Consider the following 21363-nt stretch of genomic DNA (forward strand, 5'->3'; position numbering starts at 1 on the left):
GCATCTGACGCAGCGGAGCTCGCGGTGGCAATGGCTGGAGCCATGGCCAAACCCCTGGCAGCGGTGGCACTGCACTGGTCCACTAGGCCTGGTATATTTCCGGACCTCCAGTCTACAGAAAAACAGAGCCCTCACATTGTAAACATCAGTTGGAGGCCGGAGCCCAACGCCTCCACGGAGCGTGATGAGCCACAGGCTGGTCGGTTGACCACGCCTTGACTTCAGGATCTTCGCCTCCATAATGCCATAGCCTTCTCCTTGGAAGGCTTCGAAGACCTCTTCCGGCGATAGGGTGGTTGGGAGGCCTTTGACCACCACATATATAGGGTGAACTGTTAAGACGCTTATATAGGTTAGGAGGTGGCCAAACTCGTGATTCGTCGGTTAAAAGTGACCAACCAGAGTCGAGAAGATTTCCCGCCTTTCAATTGACAATGAATTTTGACCGTTTTAATGACGATCTTTGTTCGAAATGTAACTTTTACTTATTTCACGTCGAGTATTGATAACGAGTTGAAGAATTATTTGAAAATACAGACTAATACCGATATATTCAGTACACATTCGGGCCAATTATTTTAATAATTTTTGGAACGTAGTGATTAAACAATGAAATCGTTTAGAGTAAATAAAATAAACGTGTTGACAATCGTACTACAGACGAAATCGAGTATATTCATAACCGAGTATGTGTTCTAAATCCGATCTATACATTATGTTTATAGTTTCGTAATATCATAATATGTGTTAATCAATGTTTGGCGATTTACGGCTAGTACTGTTATTGTTATTTTGGCCTCTATGGATATCGCCCGGTATTAGCAATTTATAGAAAAGACCTTCATTTTTGAATAGTTACTCCGATTACTCTGTACTGCCTTTTTTTAATTTTCTATTCAAATAGAGACAATTATTTTAACATTATCAAGTGACGTAACTGCCAAATGTACAAGTATCGTATCTCAAACCAATCCACATTGTTTTATTCAGTGTAAAACACTTTTAATAATAATTTTATTTTAATCCTTTTTTTTATAATACTATTTAGATTCAATATGAAACAGGGTTGGAAAAGTATGTTCATTCAGTACAGACGACTATTTCCGTATTGTTTGAAATTTAAAGTAATTGAAACGAAATTGCAACGTGAATAATTTAAATCGTAATAAGAATAAACGACCTCCACTAAATACTGTCCGGTGACGTTAAAATTCGTTTTAAAACGGCATTCTACTCGCTTATCGTTGGTAAGACGTCTCGGCCATCGGAAAAACGGATTTTTACGTTTAATCAGGACCGTACGTACTGTTTACGAGAGGTTTTTAGTGTCGAGAAAACGACTAAAATCCGGCAGACTGGCGTGGCGATGGGACGGTGCCGCTCGGCGACCTCTGTACGGTACGTACTCAGGCCGCGAGCCGAGTCTCGGCTGGCGGCGGCGCCATCTGATATTCCCGACATACAGAATGGCAGACTCCGCTACAACAGAACCGGCACCAGCCGCTCCCACACCGAAGAAGGCGAAGGCCGCGGCCGCCAGCAAGAAGCCCCGCGTCAAGCCGGCTCACCCTCCGACGTCGGACATGGTGAACGCGGCCATCAAGAGCCTGAAAGAGCGCGGCGGTTCGTCGCTGCAGGCCATCAAAAAGTACATCGCGGCCAACTACAAGGTTGACGCCGAGAAGCTGGCCCCTTTCATCAGGAAGTACCTCAAGTCGGCCGTAGCGTCCGGCGCTCTCACCCAGCCGAAAGGCAAGGGCGCCACCGGCTCGTTCAAACTGTCAGTGAAATCTTCCGGAGAAGGAGCCAAGTCCGCCGGCAGCGAGACGGTCAAGAAGGCCGCCAAGAAAGCACCGGCCAAGCCGAAAGCCGGCGATAAGAAGCCGAAGGCGGCCAAAAAGCCAGCCGCAGCCAAGAAACCGGCCGCCGCCGCCGCCGCGACCAAGAAGGCCGCCAAGCCCAAGACTCCCAGCAAGGCAAAGAAGGTCGCCAAACCGCCGACCAAAAAGCCCAAGTCGCCCAAACCGAAGAAAGTGGCCGTGAAGAAAGCCAAAACGCCCAAGAAGACCGCCGCCAAGAAGAAGTAAACCGGCCGGCCAGTCGCTCTCCTCCCTCGACTGTGGGAAATACAAACGGCCTTTCTAAAGGCCACCCAAAATGTTATTCGTTTTCACGTGTTTTATTAGCTAACCACGTTTTTCTTTTGTTGTTGTTATTATAACAAATAGCCTACATTACGATACGGCTTGTTTTGTCTTTTTTTATTATTATAAAAGTTATAATATTGTTTGCCGTCTTGTATTTGACGAAATTTATTTAATGTTTGACTCATAATTACAAATACTCACATGCACATATTATAATCAATATTAACGGTATTTTTATTACTAATTACGATTGGTTTTTGTATTTATAAATGAACACTATATGTTATACGATTTTACGTTAATGTTATGTTTAGAAAGATATTTATGTACATTCAATATTACCTAAGTCTCTTCTATTGATAAACCTTTCATAAGATATAAATCCCAACGTTAATAAATAACCTACCGTTCGTTTATATATATGTGTGTGTGTGTATATATATATATATACACACACACACACACACACACACACACACACACACACACTAATTTCTTAGTTCTTTTCATTGGGTCATATACATATATTTATGTTAAATCATAATACCATATTGTAGTGTGATGTCAATATTTTATTTTGAGCTGGTTAATTTTGGCGTTTTAACTTCTTGTCCAATGCATTTCACATGATGGTAATAAAGAAACGATATGATATTGTAGTGTTTGAATAGTTGTTAATATGAATAAAACTGTGAAAACGGAAAAAAACGAAAAAATATAGTAAAATAAAAATGTTGGTAGATGCTGAGTTACATAAATGAATCTAGTGCTTATTGGTAAATTGATCACGTTAAGAAATGAGATTAACAATAATAAACAGTATCTGGATGATTACTTATTTAATGTCTTATATAATAGAAATATACTGTTTGTATTATAGAGAAACAGAGTGTTTGGCAGCAGATGACGTGTACTACGAATTGAATAAATGTTGTGGCCTTTTATATTGACAAGTGTTGAGATATTGGTTCAACAAATAGACATATATAATTTTAAGTCGTATGTTATTGTTTCAAGTCGGTTCAAACGGGGAATGAAAATTACAAATATCGTTTATTTATGTGGAATGGTTTAGTTACAATGTAATTAGTGTCACTAATATGTCCCCGCATTCACAATGGTCGTAATTAAATATCAGTGATAAACGCGCGCCGCTTGATCTGGGCTTGGAGTTTGCAAGCTCGAGTAAATTTTTTTTCTAATAGAGCAAGCATCGCGTGATCTAACCCTTTCTGAAAATTTTGTTAAATTCAGAATAGTAGGCTATATTGTTTTAAACATGTTTCATTACTAATTTGTGTTTTTTTTCGTACGGAAATTAATAAACTCGTAAACTTAAACTAAGAAACGTAATCTAACTTATATAAATTAAAATAGGGAATGCGGGGACATACTGGAAAATACCCATTTTCAAATCAAATCAAATCAAATTCTTTTATTGCAAGGACAACATGTATGAGTTGCATAGCAAACGTCAATATTGTAGGCCTACGAGTAATTCTAAAATTTTAAACATTCATACCACATTACCTCATTCAAACATACAGTTTTACAATCACGCATCTTTCATTCCTGTCCAATGAAACCCACTTCAAACATTGGAGTTAGTCATTCCAATTGTGTGGTCTCCCAGTCGAATTCAAAAAACTCATCTGCATTATAAAATGCATGCTACACCAAAAGGCGTTTGAGACGAGCTTTGAACGCCTTGGGCGTTGGGGTAGTTTTTATAGAGTTAGGCAGTCTGTTGAGGAAATTAACACCTGCTTGCGAAGGCAAGTGTTCACAAACTACCGTTCTGTGTCTTCCCGTACGGTAGTTTTCTCTGCCTCGTGTCTCATACATGTGTATGTCCCGGCCTCTGGTTATGGCACATTTGTACATACAAAACATGGTTGTTTCTAAAATGTAGAGACACAGCAACGTCAACAGCTGCAATTTCTTGAAAACCGGCCTGCACGACTCTCTGTAATTGATTTTTGCGATGATTCGAATCGATTTTTTTTGAAGTCTGAAAACTGTCTGGAAGTGAGTGTTTGCACACGCTCCCCACAGAACCAGACCGTAGGACAGATGGGGATAAATCAAGCCGTAATACGCCGTTATCAGTACCTGACTCGGGCAGTATTTTGCTAAAGACCTCAGAACGAAACGTGGTCAATATGATCATTCCAGGTCAACCCTCTATCAAGGTGTATTCCCAGGAATTTTGAAGAGCAGACTTCGTCCAGTGTGGAGTCCCCCAAGAAAACTGCGGGTTCACTAAGGTTTTCCACCACACGCAAAGAAAAATTCAAAACATTTGATTTTGATGAGTTTTTGCTGTGAGATTGAGGCTGTTGAAGTGTTGGACACAGTTGTTGATGTCAACAAAAGCCTGTTGTTCCAAAACTTCACTGGATTTCCCACTGAAACAGAGAGTCGTATCATCAGCATACTGCACTAGTTTTCCATGCCGAAGTGATGATCCTATGTCGTTGACATAAAGCAGGAAAAGCACAGGACTGAGTATGGATCCCTGTGGGACACCATATTTCAGTTTTATTGGCCTAGACAGTTGATTTGAAATTTGGACAACTTGGAATCTGTGGCTTAGGAATGAGCTGAGCCATTCAAGGGGCACGCCTCGAATGCCATGAGACTCCAGTTTGTCTAGCAGTGTGTTATGGTCAACGCAGTCGAATGCTTTGGACAGGTCAAGAAACACACTCATTGTGTGTTTCTGATTTTCTATCCCCTCCACAATCATATCAACAAGACTAACAACTGCGTCATTTGTCGATTTGCCCTTTCTGAACCCAAATTGTTCATCAGAGAGCTGATTGTATTTGTCCAAAAAAGAAAGCATTCTTATGAGAAAAAGTTTTTCAAATATTTTGCTCAATACTGGCAAAATTGAGACAGGCCTATAATTATTGATAGACAGCGGATCGTCTTTCTTAAATATTGGGACAACTTTAGCGACTTTCAGGAGGGAGGGGAAAACTCCACTTTGGAATGAAGAATTTATCAGTTGGGTTAATGGTCTCACTAAGTGCTTGAAGACACTTTTAATGAGCCATGTTAACATAAGATTTAAATCGTTTGATTTTTTGGCTGGGAGCTGCTGAATAATTCGTTTAAGCTCATCCTCAACAACAGGCGCCAACACCATGGAGTCTATGGGGCTCTGTCTTCGCGAGGGGCGTACTTGAGGTTCAGATGGTCGAGGACTCAGCCCACCAGCAACGGTTGCGAAAAACCCGTTAAACTGGTTAGCAATCTCAGTTGCATCTTCCTCAAGTTTGTCCCCAATTTTAATTTTGATTTGCTTGTGAACTTTTGTTTTATTGTTAATGATGCTCCAAGTTGTTTTTGAAATGTTTTTGGAAGAGAGAATTGATTTAGAGACATCATATGCTTTTGCAGCTTGGATTACTTTTCTGTAAATGCTTTTATATTTCCTAAAAAAAATTTAAAGTTGTCATTTGAAGTATTTTTATAAATTTCCGAGAAAAACTTTAATTTTTCTCTAGAAACCAAAATGCCTTTAGTGATCCAATGTTTGTTGTTTGATTTTTTTTCGCAAACACTAATTTTTCTGGTAGGGCAGCAGATGTTAAAATGAAAATTTAGAGTGTCGTTAAACGTTTTGAATTGCTGCTCTACAGGATCAGATGAATTTAGAAAATTCCATGTCTCTTTAGACAGGGAAGTGTTGAGGTGAGCGATGTTTTCTGGCCTTACGTCTCTTACTGTTTGTGTACTTTTGGGCTCCCTTTCTAATTTTATTCCACTTATTATGACCTCTTGGCCATAGTGGTCGGAAATCGCTGTGTTTACCACAGACACTGCGACACTTGAGTGATTGGAGATGACGTTGTCGATAGCCGATTTAGTTGTAGCCGTAACTCTCGTCGGAGTGTTGACAAGCAACTCAAGGTTGAATGACCTCAATAAATCGACTAGTCGAATGGTGGACTGATGACTTTTGTCCAACGCGTCAATGTTAAAATCCCCCATTATGACGAATTTCTGACGTTGGTTAGTCAGTTTCGTAAGTAATTGTTCGAATTTTGAAAAGAAAGTGTCCTTACATCCGCTGGGAGACCTGTAAATTCCGATCACTAACAATTTAGATTTGTTTGTTTGCAAATTGATTCCTACTGCTTCAAAGTCTTTTTCGGCTAAATCTTGGATCGGAAAGGGGGAGAACATGAAATTTTGTTTCAGAAAAATTGCAACGCCCCCTCCTTTGGAGTGAGGTCGACAAAACGCGCAAGCCAATTTGTAATTTGGAATTTCGTAATGTGCGAGATTTTCCTCGTTAAACCAGTTTTCAGTTACCACAAGGAGATCAGTTTTTTGATCCTCGCACATGAGTTGGATTTCTTCCATTTTGTTGGTTGCTGATTGTGCATTTTGGTGAAGCAGTCTTATTTCAATTTCTGGGTGATTATTTGAGATTTGCCGATTTTGTTTGTTTTTGTTTGTCAATTTGGTCCTATGAGTTGAAGCGGGGTCCCTAAAAAACAGATTCAACATGTGATGTTGATGGTCTATATTGTCCTTCAGGCACTGTAGCAAGAGGAGCCATTCTCACCACATCCGCGTAACTATCGATCTGGAAACAGGTGACCCGGGGCGGAGGTGAGCTGACCAGCGGAGGCGGCGGTGGTGGGGTCTCTGCTGGGGTGGCTGGAAGAGTGTTGGAGCTGGGAGCCGGTTGAGTAGGGGGCACTCCAGGCTGTAGCCCCATCCTTGCACGTGCCGAGAGACTCGCCAGATGGTCCAGAATAAGCTCGGCCAGTAGACACTTGCCCTCAGGCCCAAGGTGCATTCCATGCCCAGTGAACCACCGCCTACTGATGGAGTTGAAGTTGAGTAGATGTAGACGTTTGTGTCTGACACACAACTCTTCCATATAGTTGTTCACCAGGCGGGTTTGTTGGTTCACTGGGTGGCGGGCAGGTAGGTCGTGTCTGTGGGGGACAGTAGCCAGTAACACACTGGCCGGGCCTGTGCGGGTGATGCGCTGCTCGAGGTCTCTAAAGATGGTCTGAGACTCTCCGGCTGCGATGTCGTTGGTACCGGCAAGTATGACGCAGCAGCTCCTCGATGGCGGTGGTGATGCAGATGTAACAGCACCCAGCTTGGCCCCAGGCTTGCAGATACCCGTCACTGAAGTCCTCCGATCCACTCGTTGTTGGAGAAGAGCTGCTAGACCACGCGCGTGGCTGTCACCCTCGATCACCACTGAGCTGAAATCCAAGGTTTTTCGTGACCCCATGTTGTCTGATTGCAATTGGCTAGTTTTCACTCTATTGTTATTTTTTTGTCTTGCATGTTGTTTCTTCTTTGCTTTGTTAATATTTTTACTATTGGACTTTATATTCTTGTTGACTTCTTGTTTTTCTATTTTCTTGTTTATAGTTTTTGATCGCGAAGGGATTGTATTTTTTTCTTCAGGAAGTAAATGATAACGGTTTTGCAGTTTTATGTACAGTTTTCTATTTTTCTGGATTGTCCATTCGCCATCGCCTTCTTTGAAGCATTCACAGGTTTTCTTTTCAGCTCTTAGTGCAGCAACTTCCGCTTCAAGAACTTCGATGGTCGTTCTAAGGCTAGCCAGCAAGTTCCGATTTTCAGCGCATCGACTGTCAAGACAGCCGATTGATTCGCACTGAACTGCCTGATCTCTTGTTAGGTGGCGTTGCCTTGACCCTGCGACAAACACCTGGTCAGTGAATTGAAGCAATCGTGTATCCGATTCTATTGAGTGGTTTAAAATTTTCTTCCGGTCCTCCTTCAGTAAATCAAGTTCTTTTTTGAGTTTGGAGTTTTCAATCTCCCACTCAGACACGACCAAGGGAATTGCCGCAGGTGAAGAAGGGTCGACATCACAGGGCGCGGCCGGTGCGGGTGACGGAGCGCGTGGAGTGGACTTGCCGGGCTCAGCCGCGGGTGACGAAACGCGCGGGGTGGACGTACCAGGCTCAGCCGCGGGTGACGAAACGCGCGGGGTGGACGTACCGGGCTCAGCCGCGGGTGACGCGGAAGGTGGCGAGATGTTGAGTTGTGGAGTGGAAAGGCTGCGCATAGTCACAGGATGGTGTCCAGTATTTTAAACTTAAAGTACACTGACTTGGATCACATTACAGGTATCAATCATTTAGCGATCGCAATCAGGTTAGCTAGACCGAGCAGACTTACACTTGTTAACAGACAACTCTCTGGCGCTACAGCTACATGACTTGGATCTGCAGTATATCCACTCACCTGTCTGTTTTATATGTATTTTCTACGTTATTACTTATTATTTTCAAATTTACAACATGTCTAGGTATCGAAAATCGTAAGTAAACCGTCGGTGACAACTCTATTTCACCGTAGTAATACGGCAGCAGATGACATGTATTACGAATTGAATATATGTTGTGGCCTTTAGAAAGGCCGTTTGTCGTAGCTACCGGCAGCGGCAGTGCACGCTTGTGTCACTTAGGCTCGTTCTCCGCGGATGCGGCGCGCCAGCTGGATGTCCTTGGGCATGATGGTGACTCGCTTGGCGTGGATGGCGCACAAGTTGGTGTCTTCGAAGAATCCGACCAGGTAAGCCTCGCTGGCCTCCTGCAGTGCCATGACGGCGGAGCTCTGGAAACGCAGGTCGGTCTTAAAGTCCTGGGCGATCTCGCGGACGAGACGCTGGAACGGCAACTTGCGGATCAGCAGTTCGGTGCTCTTCTGGTAACGCCTGATCTCACGCAGGGCGACGGTGCCGGGCCTGTAACGGTGAGGCTTCTTCACGCCTCCTGTGGCCGGCGCGCTCTTACGGGCGGCCTTTGTGGCCAACTGCTTCCTGGGCGCCTTGCCTCCGGTGGACTTACGAGCGGTCTGCTTGGTACGTGCCATATCGTCAGCTAGTCTAGCCGAAATGAGTGATTAAAAATTTCAAGTCCAATTTACTATATACGGGCCGGCACGAGCTCAGAACGACTGTGATTGGTCGCCGCGTTATCGGCCAATCACAGAGCAGCCAGAGTTGACAAAACTACCGACAACCCCGTAGTTTTCGTCACAGTGTACTTTGAGAGTTGCTAGGGAAACCTGCGACAGTTGTTTCTCTGGTGTTTTAGCCATTTTGGATTTTTAGCGTGGCCCTTTGTGCGTTATAGTGACTATGTAAAAATGTGAATTATTACGTGCTAGTGTTATTTTTATTATTATTATATGTGTTTATTTTAATTAAATATTATGTACAGTGATATTTATACAGTTCTTATTTTGTTTTATTTGTAAATTAAGTGTATTTCTTGTGAAACGTGAGCGAACCATTGTTACAATGGAGGACGCTGTGACAGACTCTCTTCCCCCGACCCCCGACCGACCACGTGGCAGCAAGCGGAGACGAGACAATACCGCTACTCCGCCCGACACCAGGCCCTGCAGTGCCGCATCAATGGTTAACATGGATACGCAGCCTACGCAGAAACCACGCATCCCGCCGCTGACCATCTATGCCTTTCAAGGTTGGCACAGCCACGCAGCGGAGCTGTACAAAATAACCAACGGAGACTTCCACGCAGTCTGCAGAGCGTGTAAGTACATTGTGAATACAAGTACAGTGGACAATTTCAGAATTATACAGAATTACTTGTGTACAAATGAAATCCCGTTTTACACAAGGTCCTTGCCAGGCACTAGGCCTACAAAAATAGTAATAGCCGGACTCCCACTAGACATTACAGATATTGAATTGTATGATGCACTCACCGACCTACAATTTGCGGTCGGTGAAGTGTTTAAACTTAAAACTAGGAGAGGAGAAACAAGACTGTGGGTTGTTAACATTCTCCCAGACTCTAGTAGACCAATTTCAGAATTGTATAATATAGTTAAGTTATTCTATGTAGTGGTAAATATAAGGCCATACAAAAAGCCCGCCGGCCCAATTCAGTGCCACAATTGCCAGCAGTTTGGCCACGGGTCTGGAAACTGCGGGAGACCGGCCACATGTGTGCGTTGTGGAGGCCCCCACAAAGTTATAGTATGTGACAAGCCACGTGGCGAGCGTGGCTTGTGCTGCAATTGCGGAGGGCCACACAACGCCAATTACCGGGGCTGCCAAAAATACTTGGCCGAAAAGAAGGGGCCAGTCTCGGGCATCGCCGCACGCCGGCAGCCGGTAAAAGGACAGCCTTTGTCCCAAGCCGCGCGCGGCGCGCTCCCACTGGCCGGCCGCGCAGCCCAGTCACAGCGCATCGATCGCCCAGCCGCCACGCGCCCTGCCGCTACGAGTTCAGCCGCCACGCGGTCAGCCGCCACGTGGTCAGCCGCCACGTGCTCAGCCCCCCCCGCCATTGGACGAGAGCGGCGACCAACCAGCGCCAGCCATCCCCCCCACCGCTAACGCCCAGCTTAGCGACCCTGCGCCCCAGAAGCCATCACTTGACGGCGAGCAGCGGACCGACGACCACGGCGAGGAAGAAGACTCGGAGACCGAGAAGGAGAGCAGGAGGAGGCGGCGTCCACCGAGGAATCCCGCCAACAGGACGACCGGGCCGAGGACATGGGCAGAAGCAGTCAGACTCTTATTCCTTGCGGACCGCACAGCAGCCGAGGAATGAAGAGGAGCCGCGCAAGCCAGCGCAGCCCACCCGCCCAGCGGACACCAACGCCCCGCCAGCAGCTAGGCCACCCAGGCCCCGGACTACAAGCGAGGAGCGGCAAAACGGCCATTTTCAAGGCCACCACCACTTTGACCAGGAGGAAATGTCGGCACTGCTCAGAGTAATCCTCGAGCAGCTGACGACCGTAACACGGACTCTACAGTCGCTGGCCTCTCTTCTTGGCCCCCGACGTGGCTAGATGCCCGCGACTGGTATCTTGGAACTGCGATGGACTTAGACACAAGCGTGCCGAGCTCATCCAGTTCCTTACAGAATACGACATCGATGTTGCACTCCTTCAAGAAACACATCTTTTCCCCAGAATTAATTTCACCGCTCCGAACTAAGCGGTTTACAGAACGGACCGCCCAGAGCAGCATCGAGGCCGCCCCTCGGGTGGCACGGCGGTACTAGTGCACCGCCGTGTTCCACACCGAGCTGTAAACTGCACAGATGCTACAACGGAAGTCACTACCGTTGCCGTATCATTCGGAGGGCCTGAAATTACCATATCTTCAGTCTACTGCAAAAGAGCTGCTCCAATTGAACAGGCTGAACTAAACCGACTATTAAGTCCCAACGGTACAGCACTCATAGCCGGCGATTTTAATGCAAAAACACGGCATGGGGCTGCACGGCCACCAACACTGCAGGGATTCAAATTCAGCAGCAGCTCAGAAGAATGCCACATGTGATGTTGAGCGTGCCAGAAGGGCCGACCCGCTACCCCAGGGTGGAGAACCATCGGCGAGACATCCTGGATATCGCTATGCACTGTGGCATACCAGCAACAGTGACGTTAGGAGTTGTCAAGGATCTGAGCTCGGACCACTTGCCAGTCATAATAAACCTAAACCAACCTGGAACATATTGGTACCCCCCTAGGCAAGAGGTCAAAGGTTAACTGTGCCAGATACCAAACTTTCCTGGCAGACCGCCCACGTCCAGTAGTCGTCCCAGACTCCACGGCTGAACTTGACAGACAAGTAGGAGAACTGCAATCCTGCCTACAGGACGCCATGACCAACTGCCTCAAGCCAACCTCACCCGTGGCTGACCACCGCCGCTGACTTCCTCAACACCTACAAGAAGAAGACCAACTGCGAAGACGGTTGCGGAAGACCTGGCAGAGGACACGTTTTCCTGGGGACAAAGCCGCCTTCAACAGGCAGGCGGAAAGAGTTAAGCAACTCCTGCAGGACCACAGCGCACAAAATTGGAAAACTTATCTTGAGACAATAAGCCCGGAGGATGGGTCTGCATGGCGGCTGGCCAAAGCCCTGAAAACGGCAAAAAAGCTCGAGCAGCCCATCATACTAAGGCAAGGACTAGTATACTCCACACAAGATAAGGCCGAAGCCTTTGCCGACTGCATGGAGTTGCAGTTCTCCCCCCACCCAAACACCAGTGACCCCGGGCACACCGACATGGTCGATGCCTACCTGGAAGCAGAAGCCCGTGAAGAAGAGGACAGCAATGAAGAGGAAATGGAACCCATTTCAGAGCAGGAAGTCTCCCGGGCCCTGGCCAAGCTGAAACCGAGGAAAGGCACCAGGACCAGATGACCTGGGACCACCTGCTCTGAAAAAGCTACCACCATGGGTAATCACGTGGCTTACTGTCCTCTTCAACAGCTGCCTGCGACTTCGCCACTTCCCGTCCCAGTGGAAGCAGGCGAAAATAATCATGCTCCCAAAGGCCCAAAAGAAGTTAACGCTCCCAGGTAGCTATCGACCAATATCCCTCCTCCCAACTCTCTCTAAACTCCTAGAGCGACTCGTGCTGGCGCGGTTTCCGGAGGAATTCTTCCTAGCTCTGAGGGAGGAGCAGTATGGATTCCGCCGAGGCCACTCGACAACCCTCCAGTTAACAAGAGTCTCTACGGAAATAGCAGACAGTGCCAACCTCGGTCGAGTGGCCACTGCTGTCTCAATAGACATCAGCAAGGCATTCGACAGGGTTTGGCACGCAGGGCTAAACTTCAAGCTGGCTCAGAGTCCTCTCCCTAGGAAACTAAGACAACTCTTAAAATCCTATCTCCAAGACAGGCACTTCACTGTAGCGGTCGGCCCGTCAACGTCCAGCAGCAGGCAGATCACCGCTGGTGTGCCACAGGGCTCAGTATCCTGTACCTGTGGTATACCAACGATATCCCCGTCACCCCAGGGGTCTCAGTCGCTCTCTACGCAGACGACGCGCTCTTCTATACCAAATCGAAGATTGTCCAAGCCTCCTGCAGACGCTTCCAGAGCCAACTGGATCTCCTAGCGCCCTGGATGCGAAAATGGAGGATGAAGGCCAACACCGACAAATGTGCAACAATCTGCTTCACCAGGAAGAGGTGGGGCCATGTCGCACAGAATAGTCTACTTCTGGAAGGCCAAAGTCTCGCGTGGACAAAGAGGCTGAGATACCTGGGGATGATCTTAAGCAGGACACCGACCATCACTCCAGCTGCAGAAGACCGACTGCGGAAAGCCAAGGCCGCACGCAGAAGCCTTCTCCCACTATTGCGACCAGCCGCCGCCCTCCCGCTCACCACCAAGCTGCTGCTGTACAGGGCCATCATTCGACCTGTCCTGACATACGCCGGGCCCGCATGGTACGCCGTTCTTTATTGGTCAAAAACAATAAAGAAGAAACTGGAAGCATTTCAGCACAAGACGGTCCGGCTCCTGACGGACTCACCGTGGTTCGTCAGGAACACTGTCATCATGCGGTCCACAGGGCTTCCTACTGTGGAGGAGTGTGTCAGGAACGCAGCAGCCCGCCTGTACGCAGCAGCCGCAGATTGCAGTGGCCACACATCAGAGAATGGTCGACCAGAGAAGGGCCGCGGGCCAGGAAAATCCCAAAACCAAGGATGTTGCTACAGGATCCTCCGTAGCAACAACACAACAACATAATCATATAAATACTTACCAATAATTATATAAATCACAGACTTTTGTTTGTTTGTAAATACAAATAATTGTAGAAAATACTGAGCTGACTATAACCTAATTGTAAATAATAAATGACCTAATTGTAAATAATAAACAATAAATGACCTGACCTGATTGTAAATAATAAATAATAAATGACCTGATTGTAAATAAAAATAGCATGGTAAAATAGTTTTAAGATTAGCTTTAAGTTGTATATATACACTTGTATATTCTGACCATTAACACTAAAGCTCCTGAAAATCCAGGAGAAAGGTGTCACAGCTGTCCAGCAGTCATTGTGTGTTCACAAATACTGCCAGAGAGGGGGTACAACAATCCCCGCCATCCCGTCTGCCTGCCTGCCTGTAGTTTTCATCTGTTTCTAACGCCACTGCAACAGCAACATGACCGGTCGAGGCAAAGGTGGTAAGGGGCTGGGAAAGGGAGGCGCCAAGCGTCACAGGAAGGTGCTTCGTGACAACATCCAGGGCATCACCAAGCCCGCAATCCGTCGTCTGGCTCGCCGCGGCGGTGTCAAGCGTATCTCGGGCCTCATCTACGAGGAGACCCGCGGAGTGCTCAAGGTGTTTCTGGAGAACGTGATCCGTGACGCCGTCACATACACCGAACACGCCAAGAGGAAGACGGTCACCGCCATGGACGTCGTGTACGCGCTCAAACGCCAGGGCCGCACACTGTACGGTTTCGGAGGTTAAGCTGAGCTGAGCTGCCGCCTGTTCCGCGCGCAACATCGCCCCACAAAAGGCCTTTTTAAAGGCCACCAAACATATCTCGTTTTTCACGTTTCTCTTCAGCAATGCCATTGATGACACATCACCGCTGTATATTATTCGTATTTGTCGAGTTTTACAAGTGACTATACCACTTTATATTAGTGTTATAAATTTTTTTTCTTTATGTTACTCTTATATTAGACCTACAAATCATTCAAATACAAAATTTCTTTAATTTTTATTTGTTTAAAAATCTTTTCTTTTTTTTACACTTTTTAAGGCCAGATCAAAACCGTATTTAATTTAAAGCCATTCACTATAACTCTTATCTGCCGTTTCACTTACCTGACGACTGTCGACAGTATCATTATCAATATACGACTTACAAGATTATTCATTGTTATTCCTAATAAGCTCTATCGTTTTTACGTTTCTCTTCGGCGTACACAATGCCAATGCATACCGCTGTTTGTTCTCAATTTTATTTAGTATTGAAACTTGTCATACTAGGTTTTCAATTGTTTTTTGTTACTCTTATGTTCCTAATAAAAGAAATTTCTTAAATTTTCATTTGTTTAAAAATCTTTAGTTTATTTCACTTTTTAAGGCCAGATCATAACCTTATGTTATTTAACCAAGTAACTATCGCTCGTATCTGCCGATCATTATCAATTATCAATATACAACATACAAGATTACTCATTATATCTCTATTTCCTTAGGCACAACAGAACCTAGCTTGCCATGTAATTAAAAACTCAGATCACGCGATGCTTGCCCGCTGCGCAGCGCTTTGCGCTGCTTGCTCTTTTAGAAAAAAAGATTTACTCGAGCTTGCAAACTCCAAGCCCAGATCAAGCGGTCCGCGTTTATCAGTGACAAGTAGCCGATTTTCCGATAAATAAAATCAAATCCTATTGGTCGATTCTTGGTGATTTCGCGTTTGCGCATGTGCGTGGAGATAGAATATATACGGTGAACTGTTAAGACGCTTATATAGGTAGGAGGTGGCCAAACTCGTGATTCGTCGGTTAAAAGTGACCAACCAGAGTCGAGAAGATTTCCCGCCTTTCAATTGACAATGAATTTTGACCGTTTTAATGACGATCTTTGTTCGAAATGTAACTTTTACTTAATTCACGTCGAGTATTGATAACGAGTTGAAGAATTATTTGAAAATACAGACTAATACCGATATATTCAGTACACATTCCGGCCAATTATTTTAATAATTTTGGAACGTAGTGATTAAGCAATGAAATCGTTTAGAGTAAATAAAATAAACGTGTTGACAATCGTACTACAGACGAAATCGAGTATATTTATAACCGAGTATGTGTTCTAAATCCGATCTATACATTATGTTTATGGTTTCGTAATATCATAATATGTGTTAATCAATGTTTGGCGATTTACGGCTAGTAGGCCTACTGTTATTGTTATTTTGGCCTCTATGGATATCGCCCGGCATTAGCAATTTATAGAAAAGACCTTCATTTTTGAATAGTTACTCCGATTACTCTGTACTGCCTTTGTAATTTTCTATTCAAATAGAGACAATTATTTTAACATTATCAAGTGACGTAACTGCCAAATGTACAAGTATCGTATCTCAAACCAATCCACATTGTTTTATTCAGTGTAAACACTTTTAATAATAATTTTATTTTAATCCTTTTTTTTATAATACTATTTAGATTCAATATGAAACAGGGTTGGAAAAGTATGTTCATTCAGTACAGACGACTATTTCCGTATTGTTTGAAATTTAAAGTAATTGAAACGAAATTGCAACGTGAATAATTTAAATCGTAATAAGAATAAACGTATAGGAGAAAAAACACACTGTTTTCCCGAATTAATGTAGTGGTTTTAAATAATAATTACAGTAAACGATGTTCAATAGGATTCACGCCCAGCGTATATAGGCTACATCGTACCGAGCACTGGTTGAAACTGAATACAATTATATATAACTTTCGCACTGTACATAGATGTTACGCTTCAACAGTATTTAACAACGAATATCTTCAATATTGACGCGTTTTTTTTCTCACTTACTTACCGAAATACTAGAAATACTTATATATCAACAAATTCTAAAATTGTTATGAAATTGGCTGAGTTAATTAGCTTTAATTATTATTAGTCCACTATATTCTTATTGTTTAGTTCAACGGTCGAGCATATACCTTCGGTCGTGATGCCATCAAGTAAAACTGAAGTTTATTTACCTAAATCATCACTAGTTTTTGTTTATGCTTTTGTTTTGTTTTGTTTTTTACGACGAATATTGTTTAGTTACATCACTGGTATATCGATGTAAGTAAATAGATTAGTGCACTAATCAATTCTCTGACGGCATTCAATCAAGGTCGATCGTTGATAATATTTTAATCTTGATAATGAAAATTATATTTAATTTCACTCCTATATAGAAAAAAAAAACTGTATAGACAATAATCGTAACTCACGCGTTTATCATTACGGCATGTTGTGATCTCTTGCACAGCTAAGCGTTTCGTAACACTCACTGCGTGTTAATTGGATATACTTTTTTTTTTTTTTACTTAAACACTATATTCCCACTCGGATTTATAGATTTAAATAATCCTTTAGTACGTATTAGTCGTACAGACTTGACGGGCCCATTTCTCTGACCGGTATGTAGAGTACACACCGTCACGGTACTTGTGTCAACAGGGCATCACTTTATCGCGTTTCACCGTCGTGTCGGTTAGATCCTTTGCTCCGCTCCTAATTGTAGCCCTCCGGACACGTTCAGTGTACAATATAAACGAGTGAAATCCGATATTAGACCCCGTTTATAGTTTTTATAGACAGTTTTTCGGCTGTGTAACGCGTACAGACGGGGTTCGACCTCCACTAAATACTATCCGGTGACGTTAAAATTCGTTTTAAAACGGCATTCTACTCGCTTATCGTTGGTAAGACGTCTCGGCCATCGGAAAAACGGATTTTTACGTTTAATCAGGACCGTACGTACTGTTTACGAGATGTTTTAGTGTCGAGAAACGACTAAAATCCGGCAGACTGGCGTGGCGATGAGACGGTGCCGCTCGGCGACCTCTGTACGGTACGTACTCAGGCCGCGAGCCGAGTCTCGGCTGGCGGCGGCGCCATCTGATATTCCCGACATACAGAGGCCGCAGGCCGAGAGAGATTATCGAGTATAAACAAGAGTTCGTAAAAAGCGAAAACACAACAAAAGTAGCTTGGACCGGCTCAGTGGGTTTGTTCTCTTCATAGCATTGCTATACTCGAAGAACCCACAAAGAAACTAAAAATCACGTGTTCGGCCATTGGCCGAAATTACCGAACTCGGTGACCTGCTGGCACCCCAACCCCAACAAACTTGACTAAATTTTTCTCTCTCTCGGTGCCCCTACCTCTACGCGGTTGCGACCGGGCAACGGACTCCAGGCAACCCCCCTGCTACCCAGTAGGGGGGCAATAAGAGGAACCGCACGACACGAATCCGTGCGGTCTCCTGGAGCCCGGCTAAAAGGGGCATTAACACCTCCGAGAGAGGTGTGAAAAAGACACCCGGACCGGACATCAATGGATCCAGATCCCTTTAAGCGCAGGGGGAAGGTCACAAGGACCCCCCCGGGATCTGGATCAAATAAGCCAGCGGACCCAAAGAAGAAGGGGGTCAAGACACCCCCTGGGTCCACCACGGCACAAACAATAGCCCACCCCCCAAAAAAGACCTCGTTACAATTGGGGGGGGCATCAAAAATACAAATACCGGATATGACTTTCACCAGTAAGAATACCATGGCAATACATTACAAGGACAAGACGGTAGGTTCTCCCTCTCGAATCCGCTCCGGATCCGGAGGGAGAGCCCCCCACAAGGACATGACGGACGACCTCACCCCTCCTCGGAAAACAACCGAGAGGATGGTGATGGGATCTACGGACGATGACTCAGAAGGATACGCGGTAGTGACCAAGAAACGCAAAAATCGCTCTAGTCCGACACATGACCCTAGGACAAGCAAGAAGGACAAGGTCGAGGCCCCCGGAACTAGGTTGACGGAGTTAAGCACCGACGAAGACAGTGACGACACCGGCAAGGAAGAGGATTCGACAATTGAGTCGACTAGTTATGACGCAATCGATAGCTCCGTTAGCCTGGTTTTGGGTAAGCTAAGGCTGCTTCAAAAGAAGGCGGGATCCGCGGAGAAAGTGCGTGACATAGAAAAAGAGCTGCATTCCGTACTTCGTAAAGCACGCATGCTTCACGAGGAAAACCTGACCCTCAGGGCGCGTCTAGAGGAGAGAAGTTCGATCATCAAGATCTTCAAGGAAACCGTCCCTCCACAGCATCATACAGCAACACCAGGACCCTCATACGCGCAGGCTGCAGCTAGGCAATCGACGTCCAGGACCATCCCACCCAGGTCTACGAAGCCTACTCAGACGATCCTCGTCTATCCGAAGACGGAAGGAGCAACGTCTGAGGAGGTGAAGGAATTGGTGCGCCGAACTGTGGACCCAAAAGCCTTGGGCCTGAGGGTTCACAGGGTGTCCAAGATCCGGAACGGTGGGGTGGCGATTGAACTGGAAGGAAAGGATCAAGCCAAGAAGTTAGCCGAAACGCTGCAGCCGGTCGTTAACACACGGGAACCCAAGAAAAGACTACCAAAGATCATGATTTACGATGTTCCAAGGGTCCTGGAAACCCAACGAGATCGCGAGGGACGTGTTTGAGCAGAACATCCGCTCAACGGGGATGGAGCCGACAACCTTCGTGGGAGGCTTCACCCCCCTCTTCAGGACGGGCCCCAGAGATCCTCAGACATGTCACTGGGTGTGTGAAGTCAGCCCAGTGATACGACAAACCCTCTTACGTACCGGACGAAACTGTCTTGGATGGAATTCATGTAAGACAGTGGATTATATCGCAACAACCAGATGTTACAGATGCCAAAGGTACGGACACCTGGCTAAAGCATGCAACGCTGTAGGGGATACGTGTGGGCACTGCGCGAAGGAAGGACACACAATTAAAGACTGCAAGGACAGGAGCAAGCCACCCACCTGCACGAACTGCAAGAGAGCTGGAAGAGATTCCAAGCACGCACTGACATCTAACACCTGTCCCAGCTATCTTGCAGAGTGTTCCAGGATCTCGACACACACTGACTATCGACGAGAGATCCTGAGGGTCGGGCAGCTTAACCTCCGTAACTCCAAAGCTGCCGGTGACGAAGCCAGACACACGATGGCTGAGCTAAATTTAGACATTCTCCTAGCGCAGGAACCCTACAGCGTTTCGGGCAAGGTCAGGTGCTTCGGATTATCGTCCACGTACCTCATTATTGGGAACCAGCAACAGGAAGTGAGACCGATGGCAGCGATAGTCTGTAAGCCGGAATTGGAGCCACTGGAAATACTGCAGCTCAGGACGACACACTTTGCAGTGATGAAGATCAGGACAAATGTAGGACCAGTGAAAGTCGTATCCGGCTACTTCCAATTCAGCCACCCAATAGACAATTACATCGATCAATTGGACAACATCTTGCGGAGTCTGCGTGGAGAACATGTCGTTGTGGGATTGGACGCTAATGCCAATTCCACGTTCTGGCATTCCGACGAGACAAACGACCGCGGGGCTGAATTGGAAGCTTTGATCGTAAGAAGAAACCTGGTGGTTCTCAATAATGAGGGTCCCAGCACTCACAGTTCGGGCACCAACATAGATGTGACACTGGCGACGCCAGGCATCGCTCAACACGTGACATCCTGGAGAGTGCTGGAGAACCAGAGTATGAGCGACCACCGCCTCATGACGTGGACGATTGACTCAGCACTTGCATCGAATGAACGATCCGGTACGGTAATGAGGGTTAATAAGACGAACTTCGACAGGCTGAATAACATCATACAAGCAAGAATACAACAAGCAAGAATCAGCCCGGAGGAATTCAACACAGTCCTGAAGGAGATCTGTGCCGCGGCGATCCCCCGAGTTAAGAAGAAACGAGACGCGTCAGCCCCCTGGTGGAATGCCGGTCTCGAAAACCAGAAGATCGTCGTCAACCGAGCCAGAAGAAAAGCCCAGCGCTGCTGCCCCTGTAGGATGAGACTCGTTTACGCGGGCATCCACAGGAGGGAGCAGCTGAAGTATAAAGCAATGATTAAGAAGAGCAAGTCAGACAGTTGGCGGCGGTTTGTGGGAGAGACCGGTAACGATCCATTTGGTTTCGTATATAAGCTAGGGGCTGACAAGCTTAGACTGAGGGAAGTTATGACCACACTGAGAATTGTAGATCAGGAGTACACGAACGACATGGAGGGGACGTTGCGGCACACCTGAACACCTTAATGACACCAGACGCGATGGGAAACGAAGATCAAGAGCACCTAAGGATCAGGGAGGACCTCCTTGTACCATACGACGGGCCGGTTGATCAGGACTTCACAATAGATGATCTAACCAACGCTATCGCCAAGATGAAGAAGGGGAAGGCTCCAGGGCCGGATGGAATCCCAGCTGAAGTCCTGAAAAATTGGTCCGCCGGGGTGGGGGAGATCTTCCTGGAACACCTGAACAGCTGCTGGCAAAGCGGACACTACCCATCCGTCTGGAAAGAAGCACTGGTGCGGATCATCCGCAAATCCGGGGACAGAGACTGGTCGGACCCAACATCTTTCCGACCCATTAGTCTAGTATCTGTCCTCGGAAAGACTTTCGAGAGAATGATATGTGAAAGACTGACGAACCATATAGAAGGACAAGGACACCTGTGCGACTCTTAGTACGGTTTCCGGGCTGGGCGGAGCACGGTGGATGCTATTCAACGACTCCTGGATTGGACGACAGCAGTGGACTCAAAACACGCAGTTGGACTCTTCCTGGACATCAAGGGAGCTT

At 46.1% G+C, this 21363-nt stretch overlaps 2 protein-coding genes across 2 annotated transcripts; both read left to right on the top strand.

The window, feature by feature from the left end:
* Positions 1-1466: 1466 nt before the first annotated feature.
* Positions 1467-2145, top strand: LOC124370808 (histone H1-like). The gene has a single exon (XM_046829104.1). The coding sequence runs from the start codon at positions 1467-1469 to the stop codon at positions 2085-2087; it is 621 nt and encodes a 206-aa protein (XP_046685060.1). The 3' UTR covers positions 2088-2145.
* Positions 2146-14106: 11961 nt separating this feature from the next.
* Positions 14107-14484, top strand: LOC124370809 (histone H4). The gene has a single exon (XM_046829105.1). The coding sequence runs from the start codon at positions 14124-14126 to the stop codon at positions 14433-14435; it is 312 nt and encodes a 103-aa protein (XP_046685061.1). The 5' UTR covers positions 14107-14123; the 3' UTR covers positions 14436-14484.
* The last annotated feature ends 6879 nt before the right edge of the window (positions 14485-21363 follow it).

The sequence above is a fragment of the Homalodisca vitripennis genome, unplaced genomic scaffold, assembly GCF_021130785.1.
Source record: "Homalodisca vitripennis isolate AUS2020 unplaced genomic scaffold, UT_GWSS_2.1 ScUCBcl_519;HRSCAF=2709, whole genome shotgun sequence".
NCBI lineage: Eukaryota > Metazoa > Arthropoda > Insecta > Hemiptera > Cicadellidae > Homalodisca > Homalodisca vitripennis.

Bases quoted from the DNA above. Each gene is read 5' to 3' on its own strand.
- LOC124370808 (XM_046829104.1), top strand. From the start codon at position 1,467: ATGGCAGACTCCGCTACAACAGAACCGGCACCAGCCGCTCCCACACCG.
- LOC124370809 (XM_046829105.1), top strand. From the start codon at position 14,124: ATGACCGGTCGAGGCAAAGGTGGTAAGGGGCTGGGAAAGGGAGGCGCC.